This window comes from Tenrec ecaudatus, chromosome 6, assembly GCF_050624435.1.
Source record: "Tenrec ecaudatus isolate mTenEca1 chromosome 6, mTenEca1.hap1, whole genome shotgun sequence".
NCBI classification, from domain to species: Eukaryota; Metazoa; Chordata; class Mammalia; order Afrosoricida; family Tenrecidae; genus Tenrec; species Tenrec ecaudatus.
Window position 1 is genome coordinate 116,954,690 of NC_134535.1, and position 27,755 is coordinate 116,982,444.

General features: G+C 41.5%; 1 protein-coding gene across 1 annotated transcript; it reads left to right on the forward strand.

Moving 5' to 3' along the window:
* The first annotated feature begins 956 nt into the window (after positions 1-956).
* ARHGDIB (Rho GDP dissociation inhibitor beta) lies at positions 957-26,704 on the forward strand. The gene is made up of 6 exons (XM_075553078.1): positions 957-1,024; positions 11,947-12,127; positions 15,711-15,794; positions 17,930-18,006; positions 22,977-23,040; positions 26,015-26,704. The coding sequence occupies exons 2-6, from the start codon at positions 11,953-11,955 to the stop codon at positions 26,212-26,214; spliced, it is 600 nt and encodes a 199-aa protein (XP_075409193.1). The 5' UTR covers positions 957-1,024; positions 11,947-11,952; the 3' UTR covers positions 26,215-26,704.
* The last annotated feature ends 1,051 nt before the right edge of the window (positions 26,705-27,755 follow it).

Consider the following 27,755-nt stretch of genomic DNA (forward strand, 5'->3'; position numbering starts at 1 on the left):
CCTGAAGGAGAACTGATGCACTTGAATGAATTGATTGCATTGACTAAGAAAACTGAAAATACCATTGACTACCAAACAACTGTGTTTTGGAACACATGCAGACAAATTTCTCTGTATATTTGAAGATAACAAAGCTTAGTTTTACATCACTTTGGTCATGTTATCAGGAGAGATAAGTCCTTGGAAAAGGACATCATGCTCGGTAAAGTAGAGTCAGCAAAAATAAAGATCTTCAATGAGATGGATTGGCACACTGGCAGCTCCAATGGGCTCAAACATAGTTACCATTTTAAGGATGGTGCAGGACCAGACATTGACTTATTCTGTTGTGTTCAGGGTTGCTATGAGTTAGAACTGACTTCACAGCACCGAAAACTACAATTTAACACACACTAGATCTTTCTGTTGCACAACGTGGAAACACATCTTGAAATTATAGTTCACAAAACACGAAACTGTTTGAAGACATATTTTCTAATACAGGATCAAGTATAACATTGATATTTTTCTTGTGAATATTCACTACCAGCAAGTCTTCAACATATCTGGTTGATAAAGAAACTTTCAGGGTCCCTGTGGAAACAGAGGTGATTAACACAAACAAAAGCCCAAATGAATTATTGCTACGAATCTGTAAGCAGACTATTTCAATGAATTTATCAAGAAAATCAACATGACTTGAATCAAGAATGACTAGATTTTTATTTACACCTGTACAATTAATTATTAGCAATGCTCATGCAATCGGCCCAATGTTTTTGCATGTACAATCATGCATGTCTATGCTTACATGGGTATTCATGTTCCCACATATGCCATTAATTGACAAGAATGCTGCTCAGAGTTGGCTGATCAGGAGATATGCAGTGTAAAAGAACAGGATTTCAGGCAGCCCAGAATTTCCTTTTCAAGTAGGTTAAAAAAATTTTTTTTTCACTAACTTCCTTCCTGTTCTAACTGCCAGTACTCAGAAGTCAGAGTTGAGAGACAAAGAGGCACCCCGGACAGACGCGACCCACTGAAGGTAAGTTGAAATACCTCTGAGGCACAAAGCAATATCGGGAATCTTTGAATCATGCTAGGGACCCTCAATGGTATGTGCTGTTTTGGTTTTCTAGGGTGTGGTAGGCGGCAAAGTTTATGATAAGAAAAAGCAAAAGAGGCTGCTGGAACGGTTTTGCACCGAAGGGGAAGTCAGAGCAGAAATGGTAGCAATGACTCAGGGGGACAGCTCAGGGAGGGATGGCAGAGTGTGCACTGCAGCCCGCTCGTGAAATAACGATGAAGAAGAGATTTGCAATAACTCCTGGGCAGCACTCCGAGGGCTTTCCACAGGTAGAAGCAGCCGCTGGGCCAAGCTCAGAAGTAAAAATACTGGAGATCCGAACTGATAGTGTCCGTGGATGGTGGGTTGTGGCTGGGGTGGAGATGTGTGGTTTCCTGTTTTTAAGTAGACTGGTTGCAAAGGGGGGATGGGGAATGATTCAAAGATGTCAAACACTAACTGTTTTCCACATTGTACAAACTAAAGAGGTTTCTGGTTTTAGAAGAGAAATGCAAAATGAATCCCTCTCCCCTTTTGGAGTATAATGGGGTGTAACAACCAGGGGGGGAGTACGGGAGGACCCATGATTTACTCATCAGTCACACAAAGATTATATTTCTACCACAAACAAAAATTACGTATTAAATTCCTGCAGTGAGCTGGGCAGAAAGATAACTGCTGTTGTTGCCAGATACTTCAGAAAGCATTGAAAGCAGATGCAGAAGGCACCCACTGACTTATTAAAGAGACACGTTCTTGAAAAATCCAATTGGGTCTTGACTAGAGCAACTAGTCAGATGGCCTTTAAGATATCACGCTCTGGATTTAGCCAATGAAAGGTCAACACCTGTCTCCAGAAGTAGGGCTTTGGGCATTCTCTAACTGTTCGAGGACATCCGAGTCTATGTGTTTGATGTGTTCACAGTCTGAAATTCAATTCTAGACCCAGGAAAGCTTGTGAACTGGGACTAAGAAGCCTCAGGTGATTCTTCCATTCAAGGAGGGGGAAGGCGTCTACTTTCATGTGGAGGTCCCCATACTCCCATTGCTGTACATCAAGACCAAGAACTGTAGGCACCACGGTTGGCATAGTGCATCTGCACAACAGCCATGATGAAGCAAGGAAAATCACAAGAGCTGTATTAACCTAGAAGTCCTGAGTGGCACCAACAGATAAGTCCCTGGCCACAAACCTAAAGGTTGGCAGTTCAACCCCACCCAAAGGCATTTCAGGAGACAGGCCGAGCAATCTGCTTCCAATCGATTGTAACCTGGAAACTCCTATGGAGCAGTTCGATTCTGCACATGTGAGATCACCCCGAGCTGGAATGCACTAAGTGGCAACTGGTTTTTTTTGTGCCCTGGCGAGTTAATTCAGGAAAGGGTATCATTAATCGTTTTCTTTTTAATCATTTAATCTTTTTCATTACATATTTTTGTTAACTTTGTCAGAAGTCTAAATTCAAATACAGATGAACTTCAACATTAAGATCACTGTACTCTCTTGTGAGTTGGGAGGAATTCTGAGACGAGTAGTAAATGCTCCCTTCCCAGTGGGCAGCTCACAGGGTACTTTAATTATACTAATGGTCTAGATGAAACTGGCAGATCTCTCTCCTCTGTGGGAGTTTGGCCCCTCATTGTGGAGGGCATGGATGTGCCTCTCACCAAGTATGTTTTAAGGCACACGAAGAAGTTTCTGGTGGCAATGGCAGTTCCGCCCAGCAGCCATTCTGAAGGAAAGGCGGGGGTCAGTGTAGAGATGCGCGCTGCATTGCAAGCCTCCGCTAGCTAGAAAAGAGAAGCTGGTGAGTGAAATCATGCAACTCGGGGAAGAGAACCGACATTTGCTGAATGCTTTTTATTTGCCAGGTCTGTGATGGGAAAATTACAAATTTAATCCTGGGAGAAGGAGGATGAGGAGGACGATAAGGCTGAGAAGTCATTATTTTGACTAATTTGACTAATGTCAAATATTGGCCTAAAAATAAAAGACAATATGGCACCATGGTTAAGCTCTCAACTGCTAATGCCATGGTTCAAACCCACCAGCTCGTCCGTGGATGAAAAGACCTGGCCATTGGCTTCCATCAAGGTTTTCAGCCAGGAAATGCTCTGGGACAGCTGTACTCTGTGGTGTAGGCACATGGCTCTGGGACAGCTGTACTCTGTGGTGTAGGCACACGGTTCAGAATTGACTTGCCAGAACACCTCAGTGACGACGTGAGAAGTCAGGTTCTTGGGTCAGTGTTACTTCTGTGTGAGATTCTGTATTGGAGCCCATACTGACTAACGCAGAGACGAGTCTCCTGGTGCTCCTGAAACCGACACCATTTATCCATTCAACACACATATTCCGACCCGGCTCACACTCTGCCGTATTACACTCTCTTCTTTCCAGAGCTAAAGCTAGTAAAAGTTCCTCTGGATTTTCTTTTTTTTATTATTAATAATTTCACTAGGGGCTCACACAACTCCCACCAAATTCCACACACACATCAACCATGCAAAGCACATCCGCACATCACTGCCATCATCACCCCCATAGATAGGGACGAGCATACTTTTGTCCTCTAATTTTGGGTGCTTCATTTCAAACTTTGGTGAATGCATTGCTATGAGGGTGTATTTTTTTTTTTTTTTGCTAAGTACTGCCTTGTTAATGCACAGTTTTCCTGGTGATTATTTACAATAATTCTTGCGAGAGTATTTTTCCCAGTGACCTCACATGGTAGGCACTGGGAAACGGAATGGATGGTTATTCTACTTCAAGTGCTTTGTACCGTCTTCTAAACTGATGGTCTGATCTAATTTGTATTGTAACGAACCAGACACACTCGTGTCGGGTCCCAATTTGGGTCTTTGGATCTATTTTTGACATTTTGATGTTCTGCACATAGGCGATGCAGTAGGATAGAGGACTTCCTTCAGTAGAGCGCACTTCTGGGAAACTTGGGGAATACCAGCTCCTCATGCCGCCAGTGTCTTGAAGTATAACTTTATAATCCCCAAAGGAGCCACTCTTCTGGTGGGCAGCAAAATAGGCCAGATCCTTGCCTCATTCTTCTACAATGCCACCGTCTTTCAGAGATGACCCCAATTTTCCATGACCTGTATCCCCAGGTTGGCGTGAAGTAAGATCTATCCCGGTCAACAGAGAGTGGACAAGGAAGAAGGACACTGATTCTGTTTAAATAGCTTCTTCTTTGATGGAAATTCCCTATGCTGTATACTTCCACATTTCTTAGTCTCTATCTGTGTGTGTGTGTGTGTATACACACACACATATATTTCTGTGTATATACACACAGAACCATATTCATATATATTTATATACATATAAGTAATGCTACCTCTTCTGCTTCATAGTCATGGCCTGTATGCCTAGATGCATGCTCTAGCAGATCCAATATTGGGACATCATCTAAGCCTTCACAGTACAAGTATCTTCGTTCTAGAGTCAGAGGGAATTCTCCCCATTAGCTATGCCTGTGTCCATTGTCATGTCCCATAATTCAAAGAGTGACCTCCGGCTTAGCAGAGGGAGCAATAAATAGTTGCTAAAATTAAGTTATGTGGGGCTCTAAAAAAAAGATCATAGTTATATTACTATGTTAGATTATTTCTGTTTATAAGCAATCCTTTCAACTCCCAGAATTTCGTATCTGTTTCTTCTCAAAGAAATAAAATCTATTTTTGAGGCAGGACTGCATCTAGGGGAAAGAAATGAACAAGAGGGTGTTGAGGTACGCCTGTCACAAGCAGCCTCGCTGAGACTCTGCACACTGCCCCGCCAGCCTGAGGCCAGAGGAGAGAGAACATCTTCTCTTGGCCAGTTGAGGTCTCAATCTTTTCATAAGTTCCCATCAAGTCTTCAGCCCCTGAAGAAGGATGATGATTCTGACTTTCTGGTGGTAAAGCTGAGGCTCGGTGAAATCAACCACTTGTCTAAATCCTGGAATATGTCCCTTGCAGAGCCAGGTTTGAATCCCTGCTCTCTCTAATCTAAAGTCCATGTTCCATCAGAAGTAAAGACCGCCTTTCTCTACATCAACGAGAGGCTTGGCTCCCTCTCAACCCAGGAGTCCTCCCTTTACTTAGGATTAACTCGTTTGGAAACGAGCGTTCATGCAGGAAGGTTTGCTTTATCCTGGGATTGGTGTGCATCCTTTAAGTCTTTCAAATGTCACTGAGTCAACAAAGGAAAACACTGGCTTGTATTGAGACACATTCCTGTCACAAATGAGCCCCCTCGTTTGATTTGGCCTTTTCATTGAACTGCGGTATGCTCTTTTGGTGACAGTAATAGTGAGGGAAATCCACCCATGTGGACAAAGGGAGGCAGGGAGTGGAGAAAGCTGCGATAGTAAAGAGAAGGCAGTGGGGGAGGGAGAAAGAAAAGCTAGATGTGCTTTAGGGCCTGACAGATACAAAGTCCATATTACGCATATTACTTAGATAGTTGCTAATTCTCCTTTCACTGGATAGATAAGGAAAAAAATCACTTAAAAAATTTTTATGGCAGAGTGGGTGAGCAGCAGAGGAAGGTGCCAAAAAAGGCCTGGTCACCCCACCCTTGCTCCCTGCCGCACCTTCATTTCCTCTTTTCTCCTTCACAGACTTTTTTTAGTAGGAAGCATTAAACTTTGGGTCGGAGTTGTTCTTGGGTGGCAAAATTGGCTAAGCATTAGACTACTAGCCAAAAGGTTCAAGCCCACCCAGAAGTACCTTGGGAAACCGACCTGTGAACCTACTTCTGAAAAGTAACAGCCTTGGAGAGCTGGTGGAGCAGTTCTGCTCTACCCACATATGGGCACCCTGAGCTGGGCCTGACTTGATGACAATTGACGGCAACTCGGGGGCAGCACAACAGTTAAGCAGGCAACTACTAACTACCAATTACTAAAGGAAAGATTGGCAGAACCAGCCAGAAGTGCTGTGGAAGAAAGATAGGGCAGAGCAGAACTGCCCCTTCTGGGTTTACAAGAATTTAAATCTTTACAGAAATAGAAAGCCTCATCTTCCTCCTGTGGAATGGCCAGTGGGTTTGAACTATTGGCTTTGTGGTTGCATCGGGTGAATCTGCTGCACAAGACTTTTTGAAGTGTTGAAGAGAAGAAAGGTTACTTCCTGGAGAGCCGTTGGCAAACTGTCACAACCATGAAACCCTCACGGAGAACAGTCCTACTATAACACACATGAACCTGCTATGAGTCAGAATCGAGTCAACAGCCCCTGGGGAATAAAAAGTCGGAACTAAGAAGGGGCTTTGTTGTAATCCTCGGGAGCCATTGAGCCGGTTGAACTAATAGTGCACCTACCTTATGTCCAACAGAATGAAACATTGCCTGATCCTGCCCCAACTTCACAATTGTTCTTCAGCTTGAGCCCATTGTTGCAATCACTGTGTCCATTCATCTCGTCGAGGGCCTGCCCCATCGTCACTACCCTTGTAGTTTCCCACACAGGATGACCTTCTCCAGGGACTAGTCTCTCCTGACAGCATGTCTACAGTATGGGAGACCAAGTCTCACCAGCTTGGCCTCTAAGGAGCATTTTGTCTGTACTTCTTCCCAGGAAGGTTTGTTGTTTTGTCGGTCTGCGGTACTTTGGTAATCATCACCAGCACAATAATTCAAAGACATGGATCCTTCTTCAGTCTTCAACTTTCACATGCACATGAGGTCATTGAAGATACCGTGGCTTGGGCCAGGTGCACCATAGTCCTCAAAGTAACCTCTCCTCTTTTCAACACTTCAAAGAGTCTGGGGCAGCAGATTTACCCAACGTAACCACAAGGCCAACAGTTCAATCCCACCAGCCGTTCCACAGGAGGAAGATAAGACTTTCTATTCCTATAAAGATTTAAGTTCTTGTAAACCCAGAAGGGGCAGTTCTACTCTGCCCTAAACGGTCACTATGAGTTGGAATGGGTTCAATAGCAGTGAGATCTTCTAATGCAAAACCAAGACAAACCCACAGCCCTCAAGGGAATTCTAACTCATACCAACACTAAGGACAGAATAGAACTGACCCCATAAGCCATTCAAGGCCATAAGTCTTTATTTGAAAAGAGAATGGCTCTCGTGCCTACCTCATAAGAACGGTGTGAGGAGTGAATGAACCAACACTGATGACAGCCCTTCACTCTCTCTCTTCCTGCAATTGAGTCTCACTGACAACTCAGAATAATCCTGTGGGTTTCTAAGACTGTAACTTTTTTGTTTAGTGTTTCTTTTTATTATTTTATTTTTTTCCCAAGACTGGAAGTTTTTAAGGCGTATAGATCCCCATCTTTCTACTGTGGATGGGGCTGTTGGTTTCAAACTATTGACCTGGCAACAGATAACCCACTATGCCACCAGTGTTCCTGGCACACCCCACTCTGCCACCAGAGTGATATAGCACACCATCCTACATAACTATTAATGTTATTAACATCCATAAAATGAGAGCACTAAAAAAGGAGAATGTTTAATAACTGCTCAGGATATTTTCAATTAAAGACACATAATCATATCTTTGGAGATTTTCTGTACAACTATATAAACTATTCATGATGGGTTTGAGGAAGAATCTAAGGTTTTGTAGGTGCCCTTGTGGTGCAGTGGTTACACATTGGGCTAACTGCAAGGTCAGCAGTTTGAAACCACCAGCCTCTCTGAGGGAGAAATATGAGACTTTCTGTTCCAGTAAAGAGTTACACTCTCAGAAATCCACAGGGCCAGTTGAACTAAACCTTCCAAAAAAACAGACAAACAAAAAAACAAAACATGCTATCTTCTCCTGCTTCTACTTATCATGGGTCTGACCTGGCCTCAGGGAGTGGCAGACTTCCTCTGTAGCACACACTTTCTGCTTCATGGTTTCAGAAATGATGGTTTCAAGATCAGGTTCTGGAAACTCAATAGAAGCGGTGAAGACTGCCAGAAACCCTTGAGCTGTAATCACATTCGTAGACTTGTCCCTTTTTTCATTTCCAGAGAATTTAACTTTTAAAAAGGTTAAGAATCACATAGTAAAATAGCTGGCCCCTTGTAGCATGGTTAAAATGCCCAGCTCCTAGGCACTTTTCCATTATTTTTAAACATCAGCACATTGCAGGCACGGAACAAATACTTGTGAACTTAATTTTGTTTGAAAAAGGATTTCCCTGAGGATGACTTTTTCAGTCTTCATTTGCTTTGTAATTTGCTGTGTTATCACATTTTCACCTTTTTCTAATCATCTTTCCACAGTGAACAAGGACTGGATCTTCTAACCTGGCATTTCTTTTTCTAGTGCTATAAATAGACAAATTTAATTAAATATGGTCCTCAATTTCCTCCTGGTAACTAGAACAATTTTCTATAGCAACCGCACATTATTCTCTGCTCTTCGCTGTCTTTAGATAATACGTTTTCTTCATTGTGTCTCTTTGCAATCAATCAAGAACATTTAAAATTGACAGAAATCTTCATATTGATCAATGTGAAGGCTGAGATTTTAAGATAGATTGATATTAAATCCCAATTAATTTTTAAAAAGAGGATATTGAATATGAAAGAGGTCCTAAAAATCTATACAAAGCTACCTCTAAATTTTATAATCTTAAACCAACATTTGGTTACAAATATTAACTAAAAAAAAATACATTGACCTGCCAATGGTCACATAGGCAAATTCTGTCCTAGACCAAGTAGCTCACTCGCTCTCTCTCTCTCTCTCTCTCTCTCTCTCTCTCTCTCTTTCTCTCTCTCGTTCTTTCTCAGTCTTTGTCTCTCCCTCCCTCCATACCTCCCTCTCTTCACAATTGAGATTATATGCTACAGAATCACAATTCCATATAGATTATTGATTGGATGTGATGTCATTACCTAAGGACCAGGCTTCAAGCAGTCCACCTATTAGAATCAAGTGATATATACCCAAAGTGGCTGCCCACAGTGGTTGGATCCCCTCATCTGTAGATAACCTTCCTGAGTCTCTTCTACTGGTTTGTTTCATGGCCTGCTTTTGGTATCTAGTCAGACTCCTAGAGAGTACCAGCTGAGAACCTGTCTCGTCTGGTTAGTCTCATCTGGTTTACTCTTATTTTGTCCCCTACTGGTTTTCCTTAAACCACCCACAATTTACAATAGCCACCCAGTGCATCCTTTATTTTTTTTTCCCACACTCAGTTGACCTATGGCATTTGGAATGGATGTTGGACAAGTCTCTGTGTTTATTGTGTTATTCTCTAGAGTCTCAGCTTTGAGTGGTGGTTATTCAGCAGCTTAGGCAAGAGTTGACATAGGAACTAACCTACATGCTTCCTTCCTGTACAGGAAGTGGATCTGGGCACTGCAATGCTGATTTCAGAGTTGGGCAAGGCTCATAGTGTTTGACTGGTTATTTATCTGGAAGAGGACTGATGAACCAAAGGATATGCTTTTTGTTTTTCTGTTTTGTTTATTTTTATTCTGTTAAAGTTGATTTTGTTTGGCTTTACTTCCAAATTATTTCTATTTCTATTTCTAATGGTAGCAACACTAAAACTCAAAACCACATCTCAAACCTGGGCAGAGATCTCTTCCCTTGTACTTTAAAGAGGTTTGCAGAGCCACTGGGATGAGATGCAATAGATGTTGCCTTATCATTGTGTCACTTAGCAGCAATGAAGGCTTTGCCCCAGGCACAGAAAGGAGTTACAGTAGAGGTAGAATGAAGGGAATCATGAAATTATGCCGTGCCCAAATATCTTGCTGGCTTCCCCAAATATTTCCATCATTACTACACACGATACCTGAAAGTTTCCTAGTAGACATGTCTTCTTCTTAGTTAGGACACTGCATCTCATATAGTTGTGTGAACTTGGGAAATGCTCTTAATTCCTGGATCTCAACTTTCTCAGCGATAAAATGAGAGATTGGAATATATCACCTCAAAGGCTCCTTGCAGGAGTCCTGGTGGTAAAGTGGGTTACAAGTTGGGCTGCTAACCACAAGGTCAGCAGTTCAAAGCCACCAGTCACTCCTCAGGAGAAAGGAAGCGTTCTACTCCTATAAAGATTTACAGTCTCTGAAACTAAAAAGGGTACTTCTACCCTACCCTAAAGGAACCCCATGAATTGGAATCCACTCTAAGGCAGCGAGTTTGGTTGTTTGGGGTTTGTTTGTTTGTTTTTATCTTTTTTTTAATTTTGTTTGTTTTTGAAGATTCATTTCAATGACCCCCAGTGGCAATGGTAAGGGCTCAGATGCTAATCAAAATGTGAACAGTTTAAACCAACAGGAAAAATTAGGCACTCTGCTTCTGAAAAAATTACAGCATTGAAACCATCAGATTACTCTGTCCTAGGGCTACGGGTGAATTGGAATCAACTCAATGGTACTGGGTTTGTTTTTGTTTTTAAGATACATGTCATCTTTATTGTATACACCCAAAGAGGAATAGTTCATTAATATATTGTTAACACTGTAATGTGGATGTTTCATTACATGTTACTAGATTTTCCTTCTCACAGAACAAATAAATGTAAGTTGGTGATGAAATAAAGTTTACTCCAAGGTAAGACAAAGTGTACCCTTGAAGTACAATGTCATTAGAAATCTGGTAAATACAGAAAATAGCAATGAGAAATGGGCTCAGAAAGGGTAGATAGGGAGAAGTGTACTAAACTTGAGTGTCACAACTTTGTCTGGAGGGAGGAATTTAAAGAATCTTTTGCTGTGCTGTGTCATCTAAAAAGAGCAGGGAATCTTTAAGTACAGAACCAAAGAATCAAGCACTCATTGTGTGCCTGAACTTTGCTAACGGTTATGATTTGAGAGTAATATAACTTTCAGTGCTTGCCCTTAAGGAGTTATTAGTAATTAGTTTTAGTAATGAGTATTAGTTATTAGTAATGTCAGATAGGGACCATTCTGACACATTATACAGCTCTCATTGAGGCCTACAAATGAGCAATATTGTTTTTAAAATATCTTTCAAAGTTATTTTTGAAGTATTAAAAAGCAAAGATGTCACCTGAAGGACTAAGGTATACCTGACTCAAACTATAGTGTTTTCAATCGTCTTGTAAACATTGGAAAGCTAGACCACAAAAGAATTGATGCAGTTGAATTGCAGGCTTGCCAAGCAACATTGGAAACACATGGATCACTGTCTTAGAAAAATCACAGCCAGAATGGTTAGACATGAAGATGGAAAGATTTTGTCTCACAAACTTTGGACATGTTATTACGGGAGCTCAATCTTTGGGAAAGAATGTCATGCTTAGTAAGTAGAGGTTCTGTGAAAAAGAAGGAGAGAATATAGTTGGACACAGACTCACACCTAACAATTGTGAGGATGTCACAGGACCGGGTATTGTTCTGTTGCGTTGCACATAGGGGCGTCATGAGTTGGGACCAACTCAAAGTCAGGCACCTAACAGCACCAACCACCTTGGGTGTTACAGGAGTCAGAGAAAGAGAAGATTAATGGAGTGGAGCAATCTGATATTTTGGGGCAGGTGCTTTACTTTTCTTTAAACCCTCATAATTGGGCGTGTACATACGTCAAACTTGGAAATTAGCAAGACTGGCTGGCTTTTAAAGACTAATCATGCCTATAACTCTCAACGGGGACTATGGGTTCATTGTTCAGAAGTTGTTTATGCTCTCTGATTATACTGTATTATTCAGAAGTGAATTAATACTTCCTTATCAGTTGTAGTCAGTGAACAGAAAATACTCATCAGGGTATAGAACATTTAGGCAGGTCATATCAAAGACTGGAAAGCATTATACCCTTGTTTCTTGAAAATTAACAAGGTTGAATGCTTAGAAAGTGTCCTGGAAAATCACTGAAGACTATGAAACTCAGTTAGGGCAAGTATAGCATGGACACCCTCCACTGGATTTGGGCTAATAAAATCTCTTCCTCTCTGTCTGAATTAGATCACAATGACTGACAATGCCCCGGAACCACATCTGGAGGAGGAGGATGAGCTGGACGGCAAGCTCAATTATAAGCCCCCGCCTCAGAAGTCTCTGCAAGAACTACAAGAGATGGACAAGGATGATGAAAGTCTAACCAAGTACAAGAAAACACTCCTGGGGGACGGTCCTGTGATCGCAGGTAAGTGTGTTTGGGAAACAGGAGCAGATGGAAGCCCCCAGAGGGAGCACAGACCGTGTTTCAGCTACTCGGGAATGAGTGCAAAGGAAAAAGCATTAACTTGCCCCATGTTAAGGAGAGAGCTACAATCTACATATACTGAATCAACTTCCAAATAGTATAATTAAATCTCCTTTGGAGATAAAATTGATGTTGCAGGTAGAGACCGTCGAGTCATTTCTGACTCGTAGCAGCCCTACATAAAACAAAATGAAACACCACCGGATCCTGCACTGACCACACAATTGTTCTTAAGTTTGAGCCCATTGTTGCTATCGCTGTGATGGTCCATCTTGGGCAGGGCCGCCTTCTATTTTTCCTGCCCCTCTGCCAAGCAGGGCACCCTTCTCCAAACACTGGTCTCTCCATAAATGTCCAAAATATAGGAGACAAAGTCTAACCATTCTTGCCTCTAAGGAGCATTCTGGCTGTACATTTTTTAATATATAAATCATTTTATTGGGGGCTTAGAAAACTCTTACTACAATCCATAAATACATCCGTTGTCCCAAGCACATTTGTACATTTGTTGCCATAATCATTCTCAAAACATTTTCTTTCTACTTGAACCTTTGGTATCGGCTCCCCATTTTTCCCCTTCCTCCCTCTTGAACCCTTGATAATTTATAAATTATTATTTTTCCATGTCTTACACTGCCCAATGTCTCCCCTCATCCACTTTTCTATTGCCCATCCCCCAGGGAGGGGGTTATATGTAGACCATTGTGATCGGTTCCCCCTTTCTCCCCACACCTTCCCCTTTCCCTCCTGGTATGGCTACTCTCATTATTGGTCCTGAGGGGTTTATCTGTCCTAGACTCCTTGTGTTTCCAGCTCTGATCTGTACCCGAGTACATCCTCTGGTCTAGTCTGGCTGTACTTCTTCCGAGACAGATCTGTCTGTGCTTTTGGTAGTCCATGATACCTTCACCATTCTTTGCCAGCACCATAATGCAAATGCCTCAATTCTTCTCTAGTCTTCCTTCTTCAGTCTCCAGCTTTCACACGCATATGAGGCTATTCAAAGCACCATGGCTTGGGTCAGGCACACCTCAGTCCTCAGAGGTGCCCTCCTTGCCCTTAAACCAGTGGTTCTCAACCTTCCTAATGCTGTGACCCTTTAATATAGTTCCTCATGGTGGGGTGACAACCCCTCCCCAACCACAAAATTATTTTCATTGCTGCTTCATAACTAATTTTGCTACTGTTATGAATCGGGCAACCCTGTGAAAGGGTCACTCGACCCCCAAAGGAGTCGTGGCCCACAGGTTGAAAGCCACTGCTTTAAGCACTTTAAAGATGTCTTGTGCAGCAGATTCACCCAACGCAGTGTGTGGTCTGAGCTTTTGACTGCTTAGTCCACGATCACTGATTGTGGGTCCAAGCAAGACAAAAATCCTTGACAACGTCAGTCTTTTCGCTATGTATCATAGTGTTACCTGTTAGTCCAGTTTGAGGATTTTGGTTCTCTTGGAATTGAGTTGTAACCCATACTGAAGGCAGAATTCCTTGATCATCATTAGCAAGTGCTTCAAGTCCTCACTTTCAGTGAGCAAGGTTGTGTCATCTGCATAGCACAGGTTGTTAACTAGCTTTCCTCTAAGCCTTCCTCCTATCCTGATGCTACATGCTTCTTCATATAACCCAGCTTCTCTGATTATTTTCTCAGTGTACGGATTGAATCAGTATGATGTAAGGATACACCTTGATGTACACCTTTCCTGATTTTTAAACCATGCAATATTGCCTTGTTCTGTTTGCCCAACTGCCTCATGGTCCATGTGCAGGTTCCGCATGAGCACAATGAATTTTTCTGGAATTCCAATTTCTTCTGAAGGTTATTCATAGTTTTTATGATCCAGAGTCAAATGCCTTGGTATAAGTATTTTTAAAAAATCTTAAGTAAACATGTTTCTGGTACTCTTCTTTGAGCCAAGACTCACCTGACCTCAGCAATGACATCCCTTGTTCCATGTCCTCTTGTGAATCCAGTCTGAACTTCTGGCAGCTCCCTGTCAATGTACTGCTACAACCATTGTTGGATGATCTTCAGCAAAATTTTACTTACTGAGGTATTAATATTAATGATATTATTCTATAATTCGAGCATTCTGTGGAGTCACTTTTCTTTGGACCGGGTAAAAATTTGGACCTCTTCCAAGAAGTTGGCCAAGCAGCTCCAAAATTCCTTGTCATAAATGAATGAGTGCTTTTAATACTTCATCAGCTCGTTAGAACATTTCCATTTGTATTCAATCAATTTATGGAGCCTTGTTTTGGCTAATGCTTTCTGTGTAGCTTGTACTTCCTTCCTCAGTGGGTTGTTAATAGTTCTTGAGCACATGCTACTTCTAGAAATGATTGAATATTGCCTAGTTCTTTTGGGTGAAATGACTGTGTATTCTTTCCATCTCTGTGTTATGCTTCCTGCATTATTCGATATTTTCCCCATAAAGTCTTTCAATGTTGCAATTTGGAATTATTGTAAGTCTTTTCAGTTTAAAATGTGTTGAGCATGGAGATAGGGTAGAGGTTAACATTGAGATACTACGTAACACAGAGAGAGAATTTAAAAGGAAGCTGGACAAACACTTATAATTGTAGTCTCCTCTCTTAGTAACTCTCACATTCTTTCTCATTCTTTTGTCCACCTCACCCCTCACTGACCATTCAGTTTGTCCACACACAATGACATAGCACGATATGGTCCCAAGATATGAATGGATTGTGCCTAGCAGACCTCTTCATCATGTCACTCAGGAAATGTTTGCTGTTGATAATCAAGATGCATATTTTTAAAGTGTGAGGTAAAATAGCATCTCTTTAAGTTATAAGGCCATCATAACCAAACATGGTGAATTTGTCACGTGCACTTCTATTCAAAGTAGCCCCTGTGGCACAACAACAGTGCATTTGGCTGTTAACCAAAAGTTTGACAAGTCAATCCTACCTGCCACTCATAGCAGAAAAGACCTGGTGATGTGTTCCCATAAAAACATTACAGTCTTGAAAATGGTATAGGGCAGTTCTATTCTGTCCCATAGGGTTGCTATGAATCAACAATCAGTGCAACAGTACACAATGCTTCTGTTTCTATTCCAAATCACACTTAAATCATATGTGGGTGGGTATATATAGTGTGTATATGTATATATATATATACACGTGTGTATACATACACACATACTCTCTCTTTGAAATATACATACAAAGGGGATTCAAAATGTTGGTGGAAAAACAAAAATAAAAGATGGGCTGTTTCAGTGAACCCTTTGAAGCCCTTCCTCCGTCTGTAATAGCCTTACTGACATAGTGAATTACATGTCAGGCTGCAAACCAAAGTCAGCAATGAGAGCCCATCAGGCAATGCATGAGGAAAATAGGAGATCTTCTACTCCTCTGAATATTTGAAGTCTCAGAAACCCAAAGGAGGTAGTTCTACTCTCTCTTATAAGGTTGATCTGATTCAGAATCGGCTTGACAGCGGTGACGGTTTTGTTGTACATCTGTCCCCTGTGTTTACATTCCCTTTTGAATCCTGCAGACCCAACAGTCCCCAATGTCACGGTCACCCGGCTAACCCTAGTGTGTGCTAGTGCCCCGGGAGCCATCACCATGGACCTCACTGGTAAGTAGACGCATATGTTCTTCTCAGGGACCTGATAATAGTTTCAGTGAAAACTTGGTTTCTATGCCCCAACCCAGCAGGAGGAACTCCTAGTAAAGTGAATCCAGGTGATATATATACTGGAGCCAGCTTACAAGTCATTCCCTTCAGAGCACACACAATTTTGCCATGCTTCATGAGGAGCCTCGCCTCTTTTTCTACTTCATTAAAAAGAGTGCAGGAATTAGCTTTGATATAGTTACTTGTGTGCTATTTACCTCTGATGGCTGACATCCATATGATAGCAAAAGGATTACTATTTATCTAAAAAGACTGCTGATTAAGATATTAAGAAGCATTCCGCATGCTTCTGGAATACTAATATTTATATAACTAAATGTCAGAGAGAAAATATTTGTCTCATATCAGCCATAGAACTTACCTAAAGGCTAGTAGCCATCTAAGGTCTCCTGAAAACGACCTTGAAATTCCTCTGCTAGGTCTCCCCCCCCCCAGTTCAAGGCTCTGATATTCTTATACAAGAAAATTTCCCCACTAAATGCAAATAAACTAGGTTGTTGCTATTCATTTCTTACTGTGACTAATCCTTAACACCTTACTGTGCTCAACTCCTTCCCTGAGTTTTGGAAGATGGAAATCACGGGGGACATGAGTATCTGAGAGAGTGAAACAAGTGAGGCAACAGTGCCAGGAGATGGGGAACCTTCAAAGGCAAGATCAACTTATTTTATCATCTGCCCAACTCCTGTCAAGAGAAAATTAAGTTCCAATATTGCGCTTTTTTTGAGACTCACAAAGGAAGAGTCTAGAAGAGTCCGTTTAGCAGGGAGGTAGTTCCCCTCTCACTGCACATATCCACTCTCTGCCTTATATGGGCTTTTTTGCTGTCAGAGGGAGGAAATCAGAGGCGGAGAAAACACACTTCCTGTTCAACTGAAATCATCAGAGCAGACCCAGCACACAAGTCAACCACCCTCCATTCTAATACCTCTCCAGGAGAGAAAGTCCCTCGTTAGGGCTCCACCTCTTCCTGAGTGAAATTGGGTAAAGGGACCAGGAGGTCTGCATTGGCACCACAGGGAGTCGGTTGTATTCAGCAGAGCCTGAGATATTGCAGGGAAACACCAGCAGGAGAGATCTTGTTACCCAGAAAGCTAGTAAGGTAAATTCTAGAGGCATACACACTCCAAAAGGTTGTGGGGAAATGGAATTGCAAGATAATGGAATTTGTCCGTGAACTTCTTGAAGCACCCTGGTATATGCCTGTACGAGCTGTCTGCAGGGGATCTTGACACCATTTTTTGAAAAGCAACCTTTGTGCTAAAGGAAGATGTTGAATTAAAGTCAAAATTTACTTCTAAGAAAGTATTACGCACACTGCTGTATAAAATGCCTGCCCATGTACACGTAAATGCCAAACTGTACAGGATCACACCGACAGCAAAAGAGAGAATTATTACCACCCTACACAAAATTCAAGAATTTGAGACCGATTTGGGTTTTATAATATTTGAAGTTTTTATCATTTGGATGACCCTCCTTAGGAAAAATAGTACCAAATGGTCAATACAAATTTAAAAGTAATTATAATGCTCATTATACTATAAATTGAATAAAAAATAATTGTAAAGCTGTAAAATGCCATAGACATCACCAGAGCCATAGAAAGCAATGTGTAGCATCCCTTGATATTTTCCACCGTTTCTTTTGGTGAGGGTAGGGGGAATGGGCAGCACATTCTTTAATCACTTACCTCACTGGGCCATCTAGCACCGTCTTCTATTGGCCATCTAGCACCATCTTCTAAGAATAGAGAGCTAATTCTGGTTTTCCTATAGGATGTTTGATTAAAGCTCATTTATGATTTATAACTATTATTATCAATTACAAAATATTTGATCTTTACAACTTATGGCTGATGATGTCTTATACACTTTTGGAATTGTCCTGACATTAAAGCAAAAGTCCAATTGCATTTCTTTCGTGTCTGAGCTTTAGGGAATACTGCAGCGTGAGATATTTCAGGTTTGTGTTAATTCAGAGACCAATATAAAGGGTGGAATTTCTGCTTTGTTCATTTCCCTGTGTATCTGCTTCTGGAGAAATATAAAGGGTTTCTAAATCCACTTCTACAGGAGACCTCGAAAGCCTCAAAAAACAAACGTTTGTGCTAAAGGAAGGTGTTGAATATCAAGTCAAAATTAACTTCAAAGTAAGTATCTTGCCCCATTTATTTTTATAAAGTATAATTCTTTTTTATCATTACAGATTAAATTTATATTTTCAACATGCTTTGGCCAACCCTCCCATCTCTCCAATGTCCCGTTCTGGGATGTTCTCTTCCAAACTTTGAGACCACTTGTGGCAGAGCCACTTTGTGCCTTTCCCTACTTCTGGTCCTTGCCTTTCACGCTGCTTACATAGATCACTGATAGCAAGGGATCCCTCTCCGTAACCTCCTGATACTCTTAGGCAGGAGGCACCCACTGCACGGTATTCCACCGCTTGTATCATTTCGCGCTTGCATAGCCTGGACTCCATGAGGCAAGGAAATGTTATCTACCCCTTCTTGCCAACATTTCATATAAAACCTTGCAAATAAAAGACTTCGTGACTACATGCAGAAAAATGCACAAATTAAGGAAGTAAGTAATTGAGAGGGAATAGAAGAGAGCAAACTTTAACTGTACTTCAATAATGATTATATAAATACGGGGATTTGGTCTTTGATAAATGACTGGAGATTACAGTTATGGTTGTGGGCAGAGAACAAAGTGAGAGTAAAGCTCGATAGGAAATTAAAGGTGTCTAGTGAATACACATAAACCCCAATAAGCAACCAAAGTCAAGGAGAAAGAAAATCTGGACTTTGAGAAATATTTTAGAAATGTGTAATTTGCTCTCATCTTCTCGTGTTTGCTTTGGTTGCCCCCTCCTCCTACCTATCCCTTCTCTCCAGATCCTGGGCTATGGCTGCCTTTTCTGTTTGGACACTGAGCCCTCTTCCCCACCAATACAGGGGTTAATTCAATGTTCAGGGACACTCGCTTCCCACCACATGCAGATATGCCTCAAAATAAGGTCATTCTGGAGCTAGGTGTTCATAACTTCTCTATACTAGACACTGTGCTATGGTTCATTTTCTTATTTCCAGTTATAGTACTTATTACGGAAGCTTTAAAATGACGTTCAAATATGCCTAGAATGGGTTACATATCAGGCCAGTTAGTAATCATTAATGCTACTATATTAATTTGCCAACTTAGTAAGCCAGTTTTTTTCAAGTGAAACAGTATAAGTGACTTGAACAGTTAAAACCGTGTCAGTTGATCACCCTCTGAGACACATGAGGCCTGATCTGGTTCTCAGTGTTTTCTGTATTCTTTTCTGTTTGCTCATATTGGGGTTTCTCATAGATGTGTTATGTTATTGGGAGCCACCCTCTTGAGCCTTTGCAATATGTTTTTCAGTATATGAAACCCAGGATTGATGAATCTGTAGCGAGGAACAGTGATGGGGTGGTATAAAAAGGAGCTGATTTCCAGGAGTTCAGGAAGGGAAAAAATGTTTAGAAACTGATTGTGGTAGAAATTTGACAACACCGTTTGATATGATTGAACTACGGAACAATATGATATCAGTATTAACTCCCAATAAAAGGGTTTTGTTTTTTTTAAAGGAGAAGCCTTTCCAAAGAAAGGCTATGGAACTAGGGCTTCTATGACCAGAGGAAAAGCTTAGGAAGAAGGTGGTAGAGTATGACCAGGGAATCAGGGCCATACATTTTGGAACCAATGACTGTGGCAAAGGGAGAGCATGCAAGGTCTATCTACTTCAGAAATTTAGGGCCTACGAATATTTTAATTATAATATTTATTTATAATATAATAATCATTATATTTAATATATAAATATAATATATAATATTAATTTGCCAACTTAGTAAATATATATTAATCATTATATTTATTATAAATATAGTAGCATTAATGATTACTAACTGGCCTGATATTAATGATTACTAACTGGCCTGATATGTAACCCATTCTAGGCATATTTGAACCTACATAACTATTGAACTACCCAGCAGGACTAAATTTGAACCAAACTAAAATGCATATTAGTGGATACCAACTCACGGGGGCCCTGTAGGGCAGTGTAGAAGTGCCCAGGACTTTCTGAAACTGTAACTGTTTACAGGAGTAGAAAGCCCTGTCTTTCTCCCAAGGAGCAGCTGGGGGTTTGAACTTTGGACTTTGAGGGTCGCAGCCCAATGCAAAGTTGAAAATATTAGAAAGCTTTTTAAATCTTTATTGAGATGTCTTGAAAACATGTCCAAGAAATTTTTCATTTACTGTAAAAATCCTCTCTCTCTCTCTCTCTCTCTCTCTCTCACACACATACACACACACACACACGAAGGGGAGAGTGAGCCAATGAAAAAGGTCCTATGAATATGCGTACTTTTTATAAATCCAGCCCAAATGCACTTATACTACATGGATCCTCTTGGGGACTTGTTTGTTTGGAAGTCCTTAATGTGACCCAATTACCATTATTGTTCAGAGGTCTTCTTTCCTTCAGGCCACATCTCCCACTAGGCCTAAGGGACCATCTTAGGGACTTCTAGAAAATATATTCATTTTCCCAATTCTTAGAAAACATAACTGAGAGTCAGAGTAATTAAGAAGGTTGATCTTATCATGGTTGCTTCAAGAAGCTATTTTCACTGTATCTGCTTTTGATAACTTTGCATCACGCATTCTACTAAGTAGCAGTATAGAATCTAAGCTAGCAATATTAACTGTTTGTCTGCTCCATAGCCAACAGAACAAAGTCTAGCACTAAGAGACTGATTTAATTATTTTGCCCTCTTTTGCCTCAAAAAGTCAGGGGTGGAGGCATTAAGGATAATTATTATTAAGAAGAAATTCTTTTTTCAATTTTATTAAATCATTTTATTGGGGCCTCTTACAGCTCTTATTAACAATCCATACATCAATTATATCAAGCACATTTGTACACATGTTGCCATCATCATTTCCTAAACATTTTCTTTCTACTTGAGCCCTTGGTATCAGCTCTTCTTTTTTCCCCTCCCTCTCCCACCTTCCCATCCTTGTGAACCCTTGATAATTTATAAATTATTTTAATTTTCATATTTTAAACTGTCCACTGTCTCCCTTCACCCATTTTTCTGTTGTTCATTCCCCAGGGTACATCAATCATTCCCATCAGTTCCTCTCACCTTCCCCCTACTCTCATGGTATCACTATTCTCATTATTGGTCCAGAAGGGGTTATCTGTCCTGGATTCTGTGTGCTGAATCAGTATACCAGTGTACATGCTCTGATCTAGTCAGATTTGTAAGATAGAATTAGGGTCATGATAGTTTGTGCGTGTGTGTCGTTGGGGCGGGGGGGGGGGGTGAGCATTAAAGATCTAGACTGTGTGTTTCCTCAGTGCTATCCTGCACCCTGGCTGGCTCGCCCCTTCCTTGTGACCCTTCTGTGAGGGGATGTTCAATTGTCTACAGATGAGCTTTGGTTCTCCATTCTGAGCCCCCTCGTTTGCATAGAAATGGTTGTTTATTTGGGGTCTTCTGATGCCTGATACCTAATCCTGTGGACACCTCATTATCACACAGGCTGGTGTGCTTCTTCCATATGTGTTTTGTTGCTTCCCTGCTAGATGGATACTTGTTTAACTTCAAGCCTTTAAGACTCCAGACACTGTGTCTTGAAATAACCAGGCACCATCAGCTATCTTCACCACATTTGCTTTTGCACACATTTTGTCTCAGTGATCGTGTTGGGAAGGTGAGCATCCTAGATTGCCAGCTTATTAGAACAAAATGTTCTTATGTTGAGGAGGACTTGAGTAGAGGCCCAATGTCCATCTGCTGCCTTATACTTAATCTATAAATATATGTACATAGACCTATATCCCTATCATTATATAGTAATGTATTAACATATGTACTTGCCTATATTTATAACTCTATAAATGTCTTTTGTCTCATAGTTCTTTCCTCTGTTTCCTTTTACTTTCCTCCTGTGCCACTATCATGCTCAACCGTCATTCCTCTCAACTACATTGCACTTAATCGAACCCCACCAGGCATTCTACACCCTCCTTGCCAATGATTTTGGATCTCTTGTTGTTCCCTTGCCCCTGGGTTCATTGGCTCCCCCTTCCCCTTTCCCCTACCTCCTTTTATCCCCTGTCCCCTCCGGAACCATCAGTCCCATTGTTTTCTTGAGGAGAAATTATTGAAAGTACTTTACTTCTACATATGGGTGAATAGCTAAGCAACTCCTCCAGCTAATGATGCAATTTCCACTTTCATTTGTTTGTATAGACATGGCCACTGTATAAAATTAACAGAAATCCAGTTTGCACCCAGATAAAATGAATCATGGAAAAACCAAATGTTTGGGATGTCTATATATCCCATCCTGTTCTACTGAGTTTTCTGTCAAAGACTTGAGAAAGAGGCAGGATGCCAGACAACAACTGAAGAAGAAAAAAAAAAAGAAATAAGGAAAAAGCAGACATCCAAAGTACTTGCCAGAAACAGGTGGTTCTCACTCATTCCTTATGCATGGAAAAGGATGCTTGGTGTGGCCCATCTCCTCCTAACAAACTCCAATCTCAATTACCCTGCAGGCAGAGCCTTCCAGACTTTTTCCATTACGACTTTTCTCCAGTTTGTTTGCTTTTCATAAGCTAGGTGGATCATTTCCCAGGTTATGGTTTTCAGATATTTGCATAACATTTTCCATTATTACCTTTGTGACCTTTCCAAAGACAAGGACAGTCTCCCGGTCAGTAGTATGGGGGAAGGGGAGTCTAGACCAGAGAAGTCTAGACTGTTTGCAAAAAGTAGAAAGATTATGAGGAGTGTTGAGAACAGGTTATAATTAACCTCGACCCCTTCCAAAATTACAGAAACGATGGTCTCCTATTGTTAAAACCAGATTGGCCACAGTGAGATCTTGATTTCTTCTGTCAATCTATGACTCACCACCACACTAAATGATTGCAGCAACTGTTATTCTGAACCAAATCTTCAGTTCTTTCAACTCTGTTTCAACACAGAGAAGACCCAGTAAAGCAGGGCCATGGGGAAAAGGAAAGATCCTCTTTAACCTGAGTTACTTGGATCTTTCTCTCCTGCAGGTGAATAAGGATATTGTGGCAGGCCTGAAATATGTTCAGCACACCTACCGAACTGGGGTGAAAGGTAAGGACCTGACAGTTTCCTGTCTCAAACTCTGATTCTCACTAATACTTAAACTTCAGGTGATCAATTTATAAACCATATTAGGATCTGATCAAAGCTTTGGACCCCCACCTAAGAAAAGGGCAAACATACTCCTTGGACGGAGATACTAAGGAAGGGTTGGAAGATTAATATTCAGTAGACCTAGTCAAGTCTTTGGTCAACCACTAACCACAGGCAGTCAGCTTCTGGAATTAAGTTTTATTATTAATAAAGAAGAGTGACCAAGATAAATTTAATTCTTAGAAGTAGTTTTATGTTTTATGGCATTTAAAGTGCGACTTATAGTCATCAAACCTGAGTCGGAGAAATACATGACAGCGAACAAAGGCCAGCTCCATAGTATGTGGGAGCTGGTATGTGTGCTCTATTTCTTAGCAAAGAAAGAAAAAAAAATACTTGTCCTAGGATTGAGAAAATCTGTCTGTTTGCAACAGAGAAAACAGCATTGCTTAATATGAGCTCTTTTCAAGAAGTAGTGCCTAAACTGTACATGCCACACGAAAGCTGCCTTCGCTTCTCTTCCATCATATAGACAGAGAATTGAGAGGGGAGAGGGTGATAGGACAGTTTTTACACTTACTTCTGACCTGAAAGTCTCCCCAAGGTGGTAAGCCAGTATCGTACAGAGCAGGTCTACAACATTAATAAACAAAGGATAGACAAAATTAATTTGTTTGTCACTAAAGACTTCAAGTCCATTTCAATTTTATTTTTCCTCCTCTTTCTTTAAAGCCACTCAAAACACTAGTTACGTTTGAGGAATAAGGAATCTGGAGGGGTTTGGGGGTTGTTTTTTTGGGGGGGGGCAGTATTTTTAAAGAAGCATGCTGTGTGTGTGCACAGTTCAACTCACGAAATGAAATCAACAATACCCTATCAAACCCTTCATATATGTGTTAGTTTATTTGTTTTATCCCTACCTCACCTCCCACAAAATCCCTCTCCTATCCCTGTTTCCCCCCCCCCCCATATGGCAGGGGGAAGCGGTTGATACATTTGTCCAACAAAGAGGACCACCCAATTATTCAAATGTCAGAAATATTGTTGGCTTGAAAGATCTCAATTAGCCTTTAAAGTATCTAGTCTCATGAGAAACTAGTTTAATCTCTTATCTCCCTTTGAGCATAGTAAGTGACTCAAGCTTATTAATAGCACATTAAGCCTAACTATGCACTAGCCTAACTACATTTACTTATGCTTCCCATTCCATACTGTTCCAAAGATACACCATATTTCTTCACATACAGCCCAACCAAAAAGAACCCATCACCATCTGGGTCACTCAGTAACCCTGCAAAGGGTTTCCAAGACTGTAAATCTTCTTAAAGGCAGATCACGTCCTAAGGGCAGCTAGTAAATTTGAACCACCAATCCTAAAGCTAGCAGCCCAACACCTAAACCACAATGCAACATATAAAATCCCCCTGTAAATAATGTGCACATGCATAGAGCACACATAGCACAGTAGAGGGCTGATTTTCAAGGACTAATACATTTATAAAACATATGTAATGTGTTTATCATTTGCATGAAATATTTTATCTTATTCATTATAAATATGTTAGGTTGGCTAATTGAACCATTTGTCCCAGTTCATCTTTTTTTTTTTACCAACTTAGCAAATCCCCTTCCATTCAATTATTTTCTCAACTAATTCTGTCCACCCTGATAGTTACTATTATTTGATCAATCTGTACATTTTAAAAATTGCATAGGCAGAAGATCTTTGTTGGAGTCTGGGTAGACTAGAGAAACAAAATTCATAGACACTCATATTTTACAAGATATTTATATAGAGGGGAAGTGTATATTAAGAACACATCCCCACCCAGTGCTGTCCAAGCCCGTAAGTCCGACATTAGCCTATATGTCCAACATCAATCTACAAAGTCCTCCTGCATCTCACAAAACCCACTCAATGACACCAAATGCAGGAGGAAAGCCGGGTCAGTGAATGTGTAAGCATCTCAGCAGGGGTCTCCATGTAGCTGCTCCAGCACCCAGGGCTGCATCGGGGTAGGTCCATGCAGCTTCTCCTCAGGGATGTCTCCAAGGAAAGGAGCCTTGCCAACTGAGTCAGAGAACTAGCTAAGGCAGCCGCACACTGGTCCGACCATCAGAGAACAAGAGACAAGACAGGCGAGGCTCCCCGAGCCATTTATTTCTCTGCCCTTTAATTAATCCCACATGTGTTCATTGGCCAGGTTGGCACAATAAACATTAACTATCATCATCTTTAAAGTCCGTTATACAGAGATTGAAATTAAATGCATTTTTGGTTATGTAATTTAGGTAGACGTAGAACGAAATCCAGAATTCAAGTCTCTACTGGGATTATTTTTAGTGATACAGTCTGTTTAAAAGCAAAAGAAATGGAGTAAAGTAGCTGCTGTAGAGTCAATTACAACTCAAGGCAGCCCTGCACGTCTCTGGGAGAGCTGCGCCCCGTAGGCCTTTCCGGCTCCTTCTTTTTCCAGAAATAGGTTACCAGGCTCTTCTTCCTGGACTGTTTTGGGTGGACTCAAACCACCAACCTCTAGGTTATCAGTCAGGTCCATTAACCATTTCTACTCTCACGTCTTCACAAAGGGAGCTTGGATCCCCACTGATTTGGTGCATTGGCTCATGAGCTTTCTTGGCACTCAAAAGCCGATCTGATGCTTTAAGAAGGGAATTCCAATTATTGGTGCCCATGGCAGATGAGCGAGCCATAGTTTCTGGGGTTGGGGAAAGGAAATTTATGGAAAGGTACAACCAAAATCAAAAGGAAAGGTGCTGCAGCTAAATCCGATAAGCCAGCCTTGGTAAATCCGATGTTAAGCCCTCCTGGGAAGTACAGCCCTTGTCTTTCTACACGGCGAGATTCTCCCATTGGAAGTCTGTGCATCGTCTCCCGCAGACTCTAGCCTAACGCACTTTCCTTTCTTCCTAGTGGATAAGGCAACGTTTATGGTTGGCAGCTATGGGCCCCGGCCTGAGGAGTATGAGTTCCTGACTCCTACAGAGGAGGCTCCGAAGGGCATGCTGGCCCGGGGCACTTACCACAACAAGTCTTTCTTCACCGATGACGACAAGCATGACCACCTTACCTGGGAGTGGAACCTGTCCATTAAGAAGGAGTGGACAGATTAAGAGCACCTGCCCATCCCTCTTCCGACCTAGAAGGATCCTTTCATCCTCCATCACTCCTCACTGTTCACAGCTGGGCCCTTTGCCAACACTCCCCCAGAACCTCCCGTTGCAGCATCTTATCCCCCACTGCCTTGAAATCAGTTCCCAACACAAGTGGCTTCAACCGACCCAAGCCAAACAACCCAAGCTTCAACCCTGCCTACGCCCTGATTCCCGTCAGGGTTTTATCTTCAACATTCTCTGCCTCAGTGCATAGCCATTTAATGACTTCTTGTCTTAATGCCATTTGAGCAACTAGAGGACAGGAAATGGATATGCTCTCATTAACAATACTTTATCTTAGATTCCAGTAGCCCCTCCACCCCTGCATTCTTCTATGGTAGCTGCTGGCTCAAGGAAGGCCCCTAATCACATTCCCTGTCAGTTGGGGCCCTCCCTTCTTTTGTGGGAGAAACTCTATAAATGGCACAAGAGAGGAAGAATAAAAGAAAGATCTGTATATTCTGACTGAGACCCTTATTTCTCTCCTTTCTGCTTTGGAACACACATGTTGGCTGGATGGTTCGCCGTTGCATGTTCCCCTCAAAGGATTGGGAGTGGGAGTGTCACAGTAGGAAACGGAGCAACATCAATGAGAACAGATCAGTCCCCCTTTCCAGTGAAATGGTCAGTGAGCATTCAGATTAATCAATGGTAGAAAAATCTCTCAGTTTGGTCCTCTATCCATCCATCTGTCTGTCCCCCCTGCTTCTCTCTCTCGCTCTCTCTCTCTCTCTCTCTCTCTCTCTCCATCTCTCTCCTTTGCTCCCTCTCTCCCTTCCTCTCAGCATTAGCATGAAAACATTTCTCCTGTTTAAAACTTACGTATCTCACTGCCTGCAAGGAATCTTGACTCGCATTTCCCACATGCACCTGAGAGCCAAATCACATATGGTGAGTCTCCTTGGAAGTCGGTTTCCATGACCGACAGGATGAAGTGGAAGAGCCTGTGTGTGGCATACGAGGCCTGCTATTAGCTGCCCATGGGGTGCTTTTCCAGCAGCATTCTCCATTCCTGTGTTATCGTTATGATTCATTTTTAATATTGAATCATATAATGTTCTCTCAGAGATTACATTGACATCCTTGTACTTTGGCTCAGTTCTACATATGAAACTCCCTTCCACCTTTTGTTGACTGGCAAAATCACATTTCCCCAGGACTCTGCTTGGGCCTCCCCTGCAGGAAGAAAGCCTTCACTAAACCCACTTGTTCTAACTACTTGTTGTCCATTCTGTGATGGCCCTCCATGAGTTTCTCTACTTTTAATCACTTTGCATGACATAACCATATATTTTTTAACTTTTTATTGTGAAATGGGAGATCAATAGCGACGCCCTCAACAATCCACACGCACACTGCTTCCCCTTAATGCAATCCCCTGCAAAGCGCACCCCTCCTTCCGCCTCCTCCCAGGGCTTTCCTCGCTCCCACCCTTCAGCGCGGTCCTTGGGCGAATGCTGCCCCCTGGATCTCAAATGGTTGATTATCTAAGGTGTGTG

Coding starts and splice junctions, on each gene's coding strand:
- ARHGDIB (XM_075553078.1), top strand. CDS start 11,953: ATGACTGACAATGCCCCGGAACCACATCTGGAGGAGGAGGATGAGCTG. Junction 18,007..22,976: donor AAGTCAAAATTAACTTCAAA/GTAAGTATCTTG, acceptor TCTCTCCTGCAG/GTGAATAAGGATATTGTGGC. Junction 23,041..26,014: donor CTACCGAACTGGGGTGAAAG/GTAAGGACCTGA, acceptor CTTTCTTCCTAG/TGGATAAGGCAACGTTTATG.